The sequence below is a fragment of the Clinocottus analis genome, unplaced genomic scaffold (assembly GCF_023055335.1).
Source record: "Clinocottus analis isolate CAN_PGR_092001 unplaced genomic scaffold, fCliAna1.0.p SCAF_3, whole genome shotgun sequence".
NCBI classification, from domain to species: Eukaryota; Metazoa; Chordata; class Actinopteri; order Perciformes; family Cottidae; genus Clinocottus; species Clinocottus analis.
The window spans coordinates 16,630,306-16,644,838 of record NW_027176042.1 but is presented as its reverse complement, the minus strand read 5'-3'; the positions used below and the strand labels follow the sequence as shown (position 1 = coordinate 16,644,838).

Here is a 14,533-nt window from a genome sequence, read left to right as displayed (position 1 = left end):
TCAGGAACATATTTATGTGAATCTGCAGGCCGGATTCAGTGAAATTTTAAAGAAACCAATCATCTCTGTTGTCGGTTTCAAGATGTTCTCTAGTCGAGGCTTTTTTAGTGAGGCAGATGTGATGTCAGTGTGTGCTCCTAACACCCACTCAACCCCCCAACCCCCTCCACACACACACACACACACACACACACACACACACACACACACACGCACACACACTACTTCTGTGTGTCTACATCAGAGCACAGCCTGCCCTGGAGGTCATAATTTATCACAGTGATGTAATAACCTCACACAAACAAACCCCGGACACACACAACACTTGCATCGCTGAGATTAATTTAATATATGATGCAGGAAAACTAGGGAGATTTATACAACTAGGAATTGAACGTCTCATATATTTGTGTTGAGTAATGTTCAAGTGTAAAAGATATTTCTCTTGTTAATCATCTGGAGTTCCATTTGTTCCCCTGTTTTTCATTTTTCAAGACGAAAAGAACCATGTTTATTTGTACTATTAAGGTACTCTCTATACTCTTGAAGTATATGTTTAGCTGTATGAATGGTTGTTATATAATGCGTTAATGTATATATATATATATATATATATATATATATATATATATATATATATATATATATATATATATATTTATATATATATATATATGTGTATATATATATATATATATATATATATATATATGTGTATATATATATATATATATATATATATATATATATATATATATATATATATATATATATATATATACACACACCCACATATACACATATACACATATACATATATGGCATCACAGGATAAATTGTCAAATGCATGTTTTCAAAACAGGCAACCCAAAACTTGTTTTTATTCGCCAGATACATTGATGTGATATTCACACAGACACACACACACACACACACACACAGATGCAGTCTATACCTGCAGGGCTATGGAGGAGGATCCTGACAGGAGGTGTCCTGTGCGCAGCTGAATAATTCAAGTGATTCACCCCAGTGCAGGAGACCTGAACAAATACCACTGATTTAAAGCTTTGTATGCTGCGCATGTTCAGTCACGCAGCCAATCAGATCACCGGGTCTTCTGGTTGAATTTTTTTTTTCCTTCATACGTCATGTGCACCGAGGCACACTTACAGACACTGAAGGACAAATGTCAGACACAGATTGTCTACTTGGAGGGAATAAATTGAGGATTCCAAGTTATTTGTTTGCCGGTTCGTGGTTTCCTTTGTTTGAGCAGGTTTGCAAGGCCGAGCGATTTACTACCTTTCTCTTAACTCCTAATGTGTCAACAGGTAGCTGGCTTGGACAATTTTGTAAACAAGCATTATCACCAGTAGAGTAGTGCCATAATGAAGAAAATCATATTTTTGTTTCTGTTAACAAAAGTGTTATTAAAGTTTTATTTTTTTAAACTTTTACATTAAAGTATAAATATATATGTACATATTGATTTACTACATTTTTGCTAGTTACTCCACAGATTCAGATTAATAATGCAAAATATGATCAACAAATATAATATGATATATTATTATAGTTTATGCTATACAGCTGTATATAGTCACTGCTATATATATATATATATATATATATATATATATATATATATATATATATATATATATATATATATATATATATATATGCCATTTAAAAACAGCGATGCCTTGAAGAACTGTATTCTCATTTTCATGCCCTACGAGCTAGGCCATCAATTACACTCCTGTATCTCACACCACACGAGTGCTAAAAAGATAATAAGATTAATATCAAACAAAACACATTATGACATGATGACATTTTATACAGCTACGGATGTAAACTGAAACATAACTGGTTGGCGGACGGATACAACCAAGAGGCAATAATTCTAGTTTGTATAATTAAAAAAAAATGTTTTCTGGGTTCTGTGATCGTCCTAAACCAATCAGACTCTAATACTGAAGCTCAAATGTGCGCTCTGTAATTATAGTGGCAGTTTTGTTTTGTCATGTCAGTTTGAGACGAGTCTGCAAACGCTGCTGCGCTTTATTGCTTCACTTCTTCAATCTTGCCATTGACTCTTCCTATATTGCTGGACAGCTATGTCAACATGTTGTTACCAGAGTCATATCAATCAATCAATCAATCATTTGTAAAGCGCAGATGACAAGAGCAAAATAAGACAGTACAAGCATGGATCAAGCAAACAAAAACAAAAAATGTAAGTTTATTAACTTGACACCAAATGATGAGGGATTTACAATACAATTGTAAAATGTAATGAAAAAGAATTAGTAGTAGTAGTAGTAGTAGTAGTAGTAGTAGTAGTAGTAGTAGTAGTAGTAGTAGTAGTAGTAGTAGTAAAACAGCATGAAATATTGATGTGACTGATGTATTCTCTCCTTTTTAAAACACCATAGTAACACAGCCTGCCTTTGTCAATCTATATTTAAAAAGCCATTGCAGTGCAGCCGCTTGTTGCGTGATAGTTGATCGTTTAGCAGACATTCATTCATTCGTCTTTGCCTTGAATTGATCAAGATCGCCGCAGCGGGGATACGAGTGTAAAAAATAATGCACTTAAGGCAAAGAGGGGATTAACTTCAGCTCTGATAGGAAAGAGAAAAGAGAACAAAAGCAAAAAAGTGTGTGAATGACCGACCGGGAACGTCAACTGTCATAATGTGATATGTCTCATGGTGCTCACTCATTATGTCCTGATTATGGTGGCTATTCATATCAAGTGTGACTCATCACGTCAGACAGGATGCTGTCTATGTAAAATATAGCTTTGGGAGGATTTCCTGACCATTTGATGATACCTTTAGCAATAAAGCATTTTAGGAGAGTCTTTTAGAACAAACAAAGTTAATTTATTTTTTAAAAAAAATTAAAATCAAGAATGTAATACTTTCATAATTATGCAGAAATGGTTTTTATGCAATGACTGTCAATACCACACAATACGGTCACACTGTATTTTAAACATACCTATTTAACTCTCTCTCCCTTTGACGTCTTGCTCTCTGTCTCTTTCTTTCTGTCATTATCATGCATTGATTTGAAAAGCATAATTTTACCGGACGGCGCGTCGGTCTCTGACTCTTCGACTCCACAGATCAATAATGAAAATGGGATCAAACTAAAAGAACAGTCAGTCAACAGAGGTCAGCTGTTTATTTTAGCCCAGCACGGAGCCCTTTTACAGGCAAATCATAGAGGTTTACACAATCAACATTCCCATTATCCCATTATCATTCCCATTATCCCCATATAATATGCATATGCATGTTAGGATTAATCATCCTGAAACCATTTCCATTCCTTGGATGTGTCTTATGAATTAAAGAGATTCAAGTTTGTCGTTATATTTGTCTCTCAGGAAATTTTCTCTCTGTTACAGTCCTTGAGTGACAGAGTGAGATCAAAATCTTAATATTACAAACACAATGCCCAAGTGGCAGTATATGAACTTTAAAGATTTCCACTTTGTGCCAAAGTCTAATAGCAATTTTGTCTAAAATGATTTACTCCAACCTCTTTTTTTATGTAAGATGGCATGGTTTAGGGAGTGTGGGGGAAAAATAACTTAGTTAATGATAAAGATCGATACTGAATAAACTCTACTCCATCTACTTAACTCACTGCGCATCAAGACTCCACAGGCCTCTCGGAAGACACTCAGCACCCCCACTGGACTCAGAACACAAGGGAGAGAGACTGAGTTGATGTTCAGTTCACGTCGATTTATTTGAAACAAGTCATTGTCCCAAACAAAACAGGCTGGTTCCGGTATTTTGGACGATAGCGCTCGCCATCATCTTTCCAACACAGCCCACGAACCGCGAAGGGACATATCATTTATAACACACACTCAGCGCAGGTAATGCCCCCGTTCATCCTGCTCATTACATATTTCTTGGTATTTGTTATTGACCACGTCCATCAATGAGTTCATAGATATTTGTGTCTGTACATGATGTTATGCTGGCCTGTGGCCCATACTCTGGTTTTCCTGCTCGAAGCCTCCCTTTGGGTTAGTACATGGACGCGCCCCAGGTCACGGTGACTGCTTCCAAGCACCTGAACTCTGCACCAGAGGAACTACGCAGTTCCTCTGGTACATATATATATATATATATATACATATATATATATATATATATATATATATATATATATATATATATATATACATATATATATATGTACCATATATATGGTATATATATATATACCATATATATGTACCATATATATATATATATATATATATATATATATATATATATATATATATATATATATATATATATATGTATATGACCGTGACAACATGATCATTTCTCCTCCCACAAGTAGCGGTAGAGCAATTTAATTTGCTGCATCTTAGAATCGATTTAAACCACAATTGAATTCTATAGTATTTGTCATTATTTTCATGAGTAAGAGACGTCATTTCATTTAGAGGGAATGACACAGAAAACATTTCACTTATCCTTTGGATTCTGCTGCATTCTCTAACATACTTTTCGTGTTGTACCACATGTAACACAATTGCACTTTAATAAAATATGCTGGTGTTCTCAAAGGATGTATCAACTCCAAATTAAAGTGAATGTTTTTGCTTAATTTTCCTCTTCTTTTTTTATAATTCATAATGAAAGTTCAAAAATCAAATTAAGGTCAAGTGTACACAATATTGACTCACTTCCAGATCAGATCATCCTAAAGGAAAGAAACATTGCAGACTTACATTCCTTGAAATTCTCAAGTCTTATTATAAGACGCTAGTGGGTGATAGAAATCGAATATAGGAAACTCTACGTGACCTGTCAGAGATGATTTATTGCTCATAATGTAATAAAGCGAGGCATCCTTTTATCAAACAGACTGAATTAAGATCTATAATGTTAAACGTGTCTCTTCTACAGTCTGAAATGGATTCTATACAAGATGGTTTTGTATTGAATAGTTTGAACAGTGATGCAGATTAGATATAACAGACCGTTAGATTATGTGTTTCAGATTATGTGAAGCACTGTGCTCTGCAACGCAATATCCCTTAAATGTATGGTAAAGCTACAATAATTTGGATTTTTTTTTTGCATTAAGAAAGGTGTTTAGTAGGTAGTTCCTTGCACTTTTACTAGGACAGCTTTATATGGTAATAACATGTGTTTACAGCTTGTTCTGCCCCCCCACCCTCCCTCCCCCTCAGTGGCCAAATAAATGAGTAATGAAGCTGTAAAGCATAAATGCATTCTGGAGATTTGTTTTTGTCCCCCCACAAAGTTTTCTATAAAAGTTGTCTTTTATGTGTTTGCTACTGACACACATGTGCATCCCATAAACACGTCTCCTGGGATTCACTTGCAGCTCTGTTGCAAAGAGTCATGTTTGCACATGGTGTGTTTTGCTATGCGGCGGCTGCATTATGCTGCTTAAAGGAATTTAATAAGGGAGGCTACATCAGCAGCCTCACGATAATTGTCCATTACTGCGCTCGCCTGACAGCCCATGTCTTTGTGTCACTACTTTGCATAGTGCATTGCAGATACTGAACATATGGTGAATGACAATCTTCTTTTGGCCCATTCAGTGGCAATGAGATTAGAGACTTTAAAATATATTCCTCTGAAAAACTGCAACGTAACGTTTCAATTAAAGCTTCAGAGAAAAATGGCGTTCTGTCAGTCAGAGAGGGATGATGTGTTTTAGTGTGTGCTGTTTGTTTTTAATGGTAATGTTTGGGCTTCATCATGGCAACATTGCAGTGTGTTCCAGCAGCTGTCCATTCTGAGAAAAACACACACAGACATTAACAGAATTGCACCTTCCAGCGGGACAGAAGAAATAAATATTTCTGTTATTTTAAGGTCACACATTTTGCTGCCGTGGCTATTGATGGTGGAAGTTGCGGGCGGCATCATACCCTCGGAGTGTTTCTCTCACAGATGGTCTGGTCCTAATGAACCAGACACGAGCCAGATGTCTCTGTGTTCAGAGACACAAGGTCCTGTGTGGTGATATGGAAGGAATCTTGCATGTATGTTTAATTGATGACAGAAACAGTCATCATGAGGGCACATAAAAAAACTTGATTTAACGTTGTATTATGGTACATAAACTAGCATACTGTTTGAAGGGGATACAGGATTTGAATGGAGGATTCATAGAGGGTCCAGGGACCTGTTGAGGAAGAGATGACATCTCACAAACCATTCTCCAATGTAGCCGGTACATGAAAAAAAAAAAGTGAAAAAAGCATTCTGGAAGGTCAGACGCAGTTATCTCTGTTTTTATTCTCAGCCAGGACTTCAAAAACATAACCTGCTTCCCGTGCATGCACTTGCTTATTGCTTTATTTAGCTTCAGTGTATGGAATGGTGATGGATGCACCGCAAACCGTCTGCGATCCAATTTCAGTATTGTGTAAAATGAGGCGTCCTGAGCGTTTTGTGTGTTGGCTGGCAGCCTGTGCCTCTCTGCTTGACTCATTCTCCCTGTCGGTCTGTCTTTGTCTATCTGCTCTCCATCTGCCAGCTTGTGTATTTGCTTATAATCCATTTCTACATCACTTTTGAGCAAGTGGCAACCAAGATATTAATCAACATCAGACAACGCCGTTATTGGATACATTCATCATTCAAATGTCAAGACGACGTTTAATATTGCAGCAGAATTCTAATGTGTATTTGATGTATCAGCCGTTGAGATGACATTAACTGCAGTTTTGGTACGGTCGCAATGATAAACAGCAGTGCAAAAAGCTCATTAGAGTAAAATGTTTTCTATAGCTAAGAAAGTTTGGCCTTTAAAAGGGCAAAAGCAGGCGTCCATTTTATCCCTCTCATTTGTTCCACAGTGTGTGTTACGCCCAGTAGAGGGCACCGTGGAGTGTACTATGGCAAACTAAATGTCTTCTCTTCTCTTCCAGGGCCAAAGTGTTTCGGGGAAAGAAGGTCTTTGGAGACTTTGACATCAAAGTGGAGCAGGTATCGTATTAACTTTGTAGACCTATGACGCTGCAGAATCATTTATTTAAGGTTGAGGGGGAGCTGAACAGAGATGAAAGTGAACTGACACCACATTCACATTTGATATGGAAATGTGTTTCAAATGACAAACTGAGACATTGGTGGACGAATACATTTCCAATGTCAGTCCAGAAGAGTGACTAGCATGCAACCTTGCTCTATGATCTAATTATAGGAAGTCACAGCTTTAGCAACGTGTCTCTCCCTCTGCTGGGCGTATCAGTGGTGCTCCCACTTTTGTCTATACTAAAACATTTCAACAACTATTACACAGATTCCTATTATATTCATATATATATATATATATATAAATATGTATATATATATATATATATATATATATATATATATATATATATATATATATATATATATATATATATATATATAATCTGAATAGTATGTTTAATCTGAATTATTGATGTTCCCATCAGACTCAGGTATACTTTGTTAAGTACTAATTAGCAAATGTCAGCATGCTGACAGCACTTGGTAATATTATCTTCTGAATATCCACATGCTAACATGTTACTGTGGCACAGTGGTTTGTATGTGCCAAACTCATGTCCGAACATTTTGCACTTGTCATCCACAGCAAAACATACTGATGTGTGTGTATATCTGTTTGAACGAGTATAACTATGTGACTTATGTGACATTACATTTTGCTTAATTTCTGATGCAAATTTAGCAATATTTGCATCAGAAATGTATACTCTGGGGTTGCACAACATACAGTTTCACACTAAATAGATGTTGACAGTGAGGTACAACCCTAAGCCTGGCCGCAGAAACCAAAATACACACAAGAGGAGACAGGAGTTGACAGCTATGAGTCACAGAGAAATCCTGCCTATTTTTTTTACAACCACACCAAAAACAAGCACACTTGCATTCTTTTGCAAGAATAACTATATGATTGATGCATACAGTATATATGTGTTTATAGCATAATAGATATAAAAATAATAGCAATTGTGGATTAGAGTTGAAATACCAAATATTGTCTTGCACAATGACCTTAACTTTCAGAATGTATTCATCTAATATGTTCCTTGGAGATCCTACAGCTGTTAATTTAAAGCACTGGGAAACATTTGCAGAATTGTCACATCTGATTATGCAATATTTACCATTTGTGTGCATTTCATCACTTCTATATCGACACTTTATATGTACAGATAATGCAACTTGTGTCCTCTTTTCATCCTCACAGGCTGAGTTCTCAGAGGTCAACCTCATCTCACATTCAAATGGAACCTGTAACGTGGACATGCAGGTCATCAGGAGCGGGATCAAAGTGGTCAGGTGAGCAACACATCCAGATACACGCTCACTCATCGTTTCTTATGTGTGAGTGAGTCAAATCGTTCTTCCCAAATCTTAATTCCAAACCAACATTTAAATCTAACGATTAGCTTGACCTTGACAATAATTAATTAATCCCAATGTAAGATCAGAAAAAACAAACATACCCTAAATTAATCTACTCTTAAGAGCTTAATTTAAAAAGATCTAGAATTATATAGAACCAACAAATGACCTCAACCATTAATTTGACCCTAAATCGAAAAGCTACCCTCTTTCCACCATTAAAGCAGAAATATATGACATTCATTTGTTCGGGTCACTTGAGATGAGGTTGTATGAGGTACTTATTTATAGTCCAGTGTATTAATACCAATAGATGACGGACAGCTCACCTCCGATTGGAGAAGCAGACAATAGTTACAAGAGCAAATAAATGTACTGCTGTGGACGGGGACGTCAGCAAAACTTGTTTGTAGGCTATCCAACTTAAACGCCTCACCAAAAAATGGCAATGAAAGTGTAAGCTATATTAAGAATATTTTCGCGGGTTTACTTTGCCATGAGACAGCCGTTTCCGATGCGCATCTGAAGCCGTTGTATCCGTCTGTGCTCGCACCAAAGCCAACAGACTCCTCGCGAAGAAAACATAACTTTTACCTCGCAAAACACGGGGGTTGTTGGTCTAGATCGGTAAGTTAGTTTGTGTTATTATGTGTGGAGTATGGTAGCTTTAGCCAAAGCAAAAAACTGACCACCCTGACCAGAAACTGACCACCCGCCGGCTCACTTTGACACTATTTGTACTGTTAGTGCTGTTTACACTGTTAGCTGTAAGCCGCTGGCTCAGGTGTCATGTCGCCATGTCGAGAGAGAATCGAAATGTTCCCAATCTGTTATGTCCAAATACTGTTTTTTGCAAGATCAGACAGAAGATCCTTGTTTACAGCAAAGTTCTGCTCAGTTGAGAAAGGGCATAGGCGTCTGACCGCAGTCTTTACCCACATACCAGCACAGTACAAACATGTGAACCTACCGTAAGTCAGACAATCACACAGACCCACTCAAACACCACAAACCACACTGACACATATACAAGTGTCCTTGCTGAAGACTGCCAGTGATTATGCAAGAACTAGATCCCTCCGCTCACCACCCAACCAAACCAACAGGAAATGAAGACAGCGGCCTCAGTCTGACGATCAGTGACTATTGCCTGATACGATGTAGATTCAGAGACACTTTGATTGATTCTTTCACATTCACTTGTCCTGACAGTGCCATGTCCACAAAAGCTTTGCTCTTTCGCAACATCTGAGCTCCTTGTAGACCTCCACAGTTGTATCATGAACTCAGTCTCGCCACAAACATGGACTGGCTGTGGAGAAAATGTATATGTTTACAACAGAATTGTGCGTCTGTCTTTGTGGTCTGTCTGTCTAAATTCATTGCCGGTCAAGTAAAAGCAGTGATTTTTCTAACTGCTTAGTCTGTGTGTTGCCCTCACCCCAAATTATTGATGTCTTCTGGATTTTGAAAATGTCACTATGTGATCTTCAGCTTTTACTCAAATTTGTATTCTTTTTTAAAAATTCTTTTAGGGCTTCATATATTTTTGATTGAGTGCAATTGAAAGATACAATATTGAGTAGAACCACGTTGAAACAATCTATCACCCTACGACTTATGAGAAATATTGAAAGTGTAAAATCTAAATAGTTATTGTAAAAGTTGTTGTTGGAGCCTAAACAGGCAGCACATTTGATTTAAAGGAGAAGAATATCTGAATCATCACCATGATTATAGTGTTTATTATACTTCAGAAACCAACAATATCAAGTAATTTAAAAAGATACGTCTGTTATTAATTTAAAGAAATCCTTAAATCCCATGATGAGATCCAAACCAAATCTGAATGTTTCAGGCTCTCCCTCAGCATCCTTTCTTGTAGCTCTCAGCTCATTTGTTCCCACAGAAAACCTAAATGATTTTGAAATGTAACAAATACACAGAATAGTGTACTTCTTTTGAAAGCTAAATCATTTCTTAAAACAGCTGAGCGCTGTAGTTTTCTGCAAACTTTACTCAAATAAGAGTGAATGTTGCCTTTATTGGCGACAATTCTTCTCTCATTCTCGGGTGTACTTAGGCAGCAAGATGGTGTTTGTGGGATTACTTTGTATCACAGAAGAGTGTGTGTTTGCTTTGAGAATGCACCATCACCATCATCATCAGGTGCTTTGATTTATGTCCAAATACCTGCAAAAACTGACATCAGCCTTAGTACTTTCTGTTTAGTGCTAATTTGCTAAAGTTAACATGCTAATATTTTAATGTAAGTCCTATTCAACAGCATTTTAGCACGCTGATGTTAGCATTTGGGTAAAAGTGCTTGTGTGTCTCAGTAAAGCCGTACAAACATGGCTGCAAACTCATCGTCTTGTTTCCCATTTTATTGCATCCAAAATGCAATATGCTATATATTGAAAAATGCAGGGTGAAAGCTTATTTGGATGATTGTTGCACTGTTGGCACCACCAACTCAGGGTATTGAATTGAGAGACGTGATCATGTTGTTCTTTACAGCCTACTGTCCGCAATGACGCGATTACAGTCAATTGCTGTGTCTCTTTTCTAGTTTCTTGGAGAGTCTGATTAGTATTCTCGGTACAGAAAGAGCTGGTGGTGGTCGCACTGTGCCAGAGTTTTGTCTCTGTCTCTTTTCTCTCACACCTCCCCCACCCTTCACATTCCCTCTCTCTCACACACACATTCAGACACAAAAGGAAAAATAACAGGAGTCATGTACTATCATCATCAACCTTCCACTGAGCTGCACTGATTATGGTTTTTGCCCTTAATCTGCTGGACAGCAATTGCTTCTGTGAGCTCTAGAGCTGTTGGTTTTACTGTTTTGCTGTGACACAGTTTGAAGTAAAGCACAAAAACAAATCATAACAATCCAACACAACGGTATTAGATCATAAAAAAAAAAAAACTTGCAAACTTACATTTGTTTTCTCTTCATTTCACAAGTTTTGAATACCAGATTCCTTCTGCATTTTTTTTCAACGCTCTCAACTCCACCTTTAGCCCTGGGAGGGCTGAGACACACACCTCTGAGACACACACTTCTGTGACACACACGCCCCCAGCAGCTTCATTTCACCAGGAGGGCAACGCAACCTGTAGGAGGTTCACACAACTTCCACAACAGCCAGTGGTTTGGGTTCAAATGAGTCAAGATTAAATTAAAGATGCCTTTTTAGATCACATATGTTGTGCACTCGTTCAGTAATACATTCAAGAATATATGCAATTTCTTCATCTGTAGCTCCCAATCGGGCTACATTCTGAAGCTGCTCATTTTTAAGCAGTCTAATCAAATGTGATGGATTTGATTTAATCACACAGTTAAGGTTATGGACCAATAGCAGGTTCATTTTAAAAAAACAACTGTCTCTTGTGTCTTGTTGACGCGTCCATTCCGACTTCCTCCCTATGCAGACTATGTCGCCTTTTATCAGCCTCACCTCACTTCCTTAATCCCTGGGGCTGCTGCAGGGCTTTGTCACATGAATCTAAACTTGTTGTTTTGGGATACATGCTGAAACCACTGATGCCCTCGTTCTTCTGGAGGCGACAGTCTCCTTATGTACTATCATGGAGAGGAGAAATATGACAGCCTCATTAACAGACTTCTTCGGAAATACATATTCATGACCGTTAAACATCTGTGATCTGCACGCACAGCAGAAAGCAAAACCTGATCTGAGACTGGTAACAGATTTATTATTGACGCTAGTATCCATACTCAAAACAAGACTTCATGTTGATATTGTAGGTATCGATCCCTTTACATTCTCATAGTGCAGGTACCTTGACCAATCAAAAGGAATCTTAAGCATCATGAATGTTGTGTTTATTAGAATAAAGTGGTGCAGCTCTGCTCTCTGATGGAAATGACATTGCTTTTGCACCAGCCATATTGTCCGATAAAGCATTTTTGTCTTGTGTTTTTATTCATGTAATTGTCAAGGACTGTGGCAAGACTGAATAACTGGAAAGCAGTTGAGGAAATTTTAATGAGTCTCAATTTATTTTTGATGCCTCTGAGTGATCTACTCTGGTAAACCAGACAATCAGTGAGAAGATTAGCTATTTTTGTATAGTTATTCCTAATTCTTGTCCTTGGTGCAGCCTTTCAGAAAAATACTTTAATATGTAACAATAGTGTCTCTTTACCAGAGTGTTGTGTTCAGTTAACCTCTCACAGTTATCTGACCTACGAAGTAAATCAATTAAGACATAAAATGCCGTCAATGATTTTGCCAAAGATTCACTCCTTGATTTTCTTAGGGTGCCCCTGTCTTCTCTCACTATTTGAAATATCTGACATCTTCCTGAAGCAAAACATTCTTTAACAAAACTAAAATGAAACAGTGACATGTTGCAAAAAGCAGGTCAGAAAAACACAGCTTCAAAATGTACACGATACGCTTTCAACTGATAAAGTGATACTTCCTAAAATGTATTTTTTATAAAGCCCTTTGGTTTAAATAGTTGTGTCATTTTTATTATAGATAATGGGAAAATAAATGTAGCATCAATCACCCACATCAGGCTTCATTTACCATCAAACTTCTTGATATGCTGGACTGTGCCAGGAAAAAACGATCCTCTAAACTCACAAATGATGATCTATTCTAAGACAAGAGACGCTCTATTATCTCTCTTCCTCAGTCCAATCTGAGTCATTTGTCAGGTCAGACAGACTTATTCTATTACTGCCACAGCATCCTCAGTGGAAAACCAACCGTTCACATGGATTTTTCCTCTGAACCATGATTTTTATGTAATACCATCCCTTTTCTTTCTTTAATGCAAAAATGCAGGTCAGTGGCATCTGCATCCAAAAATGTATTTGGTTTTGGATTATTATTCTATTAACACAGGCTATGTGGGGAAATACTCATGTAAGTCATATACAGTAAAAGTACAAATGTACTTTATTTCTTCTTTATTCCCTCTGCTGCTCTCCCACCAGGTCTTTCAGGCCTGACTTTGTCTTGGTGCGCCAGCACGCCTTCAGCATGGCCCAGAACGAGGATTTTAGGAACCTGATCATCGGCCTGCAGTACGCGGGCGTCCCCTCAGTCAATTCTCTGGACTCCATCTACAACCTCTGTGACAAACCTTGGGCTGTAAGCATTCTCACCAAAACTAATTTACACCTCCTACCAACCGACAAAGTACTTTATTAACTATAGTGCACATGAGGATACATGTTTGGAATGAAGCTGGTTGGTTCAAGCTGTACATTCTAATTAAGATCATTTTGAGGATTTATTTTTGGTGATTTTTTGTGCTGCCAAGCTCTGTTCAAAAACCCCTAAGACATTGATTATTGCGAGAAAAATATTGTCACTGTTCTGTACTGTATCACTGTTGTAATACATGACACTTAGTCAACGACCTGTGTTAATGTTGCAGTTAACTTTCTCTTGCTGTTGTTCTCTTTCTCCTTTGTCATCCTGTCCACCAGTTTTCCCAGCTGATCAGTAACCAGAAGAAGTTAGGTTCAGATAAGATCCCTCTCATTGATCAGACCTTCTACCCCAACTACAGAGACATGGTAAGATTTACACTTTCTATTTTGCCAGTAACCCCACAGTAAACGCTCAGCTCCAAAACCCCAGCTTCTCAAGAAATGACAAAATGTCTCCATTAACGATCTGGAGATCTGGATATTTACAGTATATTTTGTGTTTTGAGTAGTTCAACTATTTGTCTCAGGACACTGAGACGTTATCTAACGGCAGGAGATGTGGAATTTAGGATACCACTGGTAAAATAATGAATAAATAAAAATCCAAAATGCAATTTGCCGTATTTTTGACATAAATGCTTTCACATTTAAAGTAAAAGTAAAATGTTTACCAAAAAAAAAGCTGAACTTAACCATTAAAAAGTAAAAGTACAAGTCATGATACTTTTCTGATAATGCTTTACACTGTGGCAGCTGAAGCTCACTGCAATTACCGTGTCGCGTTTTTATATTGTGATGGTAAGTATTATTATTTTTTACACAAATGTGTTGAGGTCACAGAAATATAAAATACAACACATATAATATATAGTATGTTACTGTATATTACACGAGT

At 37.3% G+C, this 14,533-nt stretch overlaps 1 protein-coding gene across 1 annotated transcript in view; it reads left to right on the top strand.

Moving 5' to 3' along the window:
- Nucleotides 1-14,533, top strand: part of syn2b (synapsin IIb) — a 66,814-nt gene that overhangs the window by 29,353 nt on the left and 22,928 nt on the right. Inside the window, exons 2-5 of the mRNA XM_068593908.1 lie at nucleotides 6,962-7,019; nucleotides 8,278-8,369; nucleotides 13,417-13,573; nucleotides 13,915-14,004. Coding sequence (XP_068450009.1) covers nucleotides 6,962-7,019; nucleotides 8,278-8,369; nucleotides 13,417-13,573; nucleotides 13,915-14,004 — 397 coding nt within the window. The remainder of the gene's footprint in view (nucleotides 1-6,961; nucleotides 7,020-8,277; nucleotides 8,370-13,416; nucleotides 13,574-13,914; nucleotides 14,005-14,533) is intronic.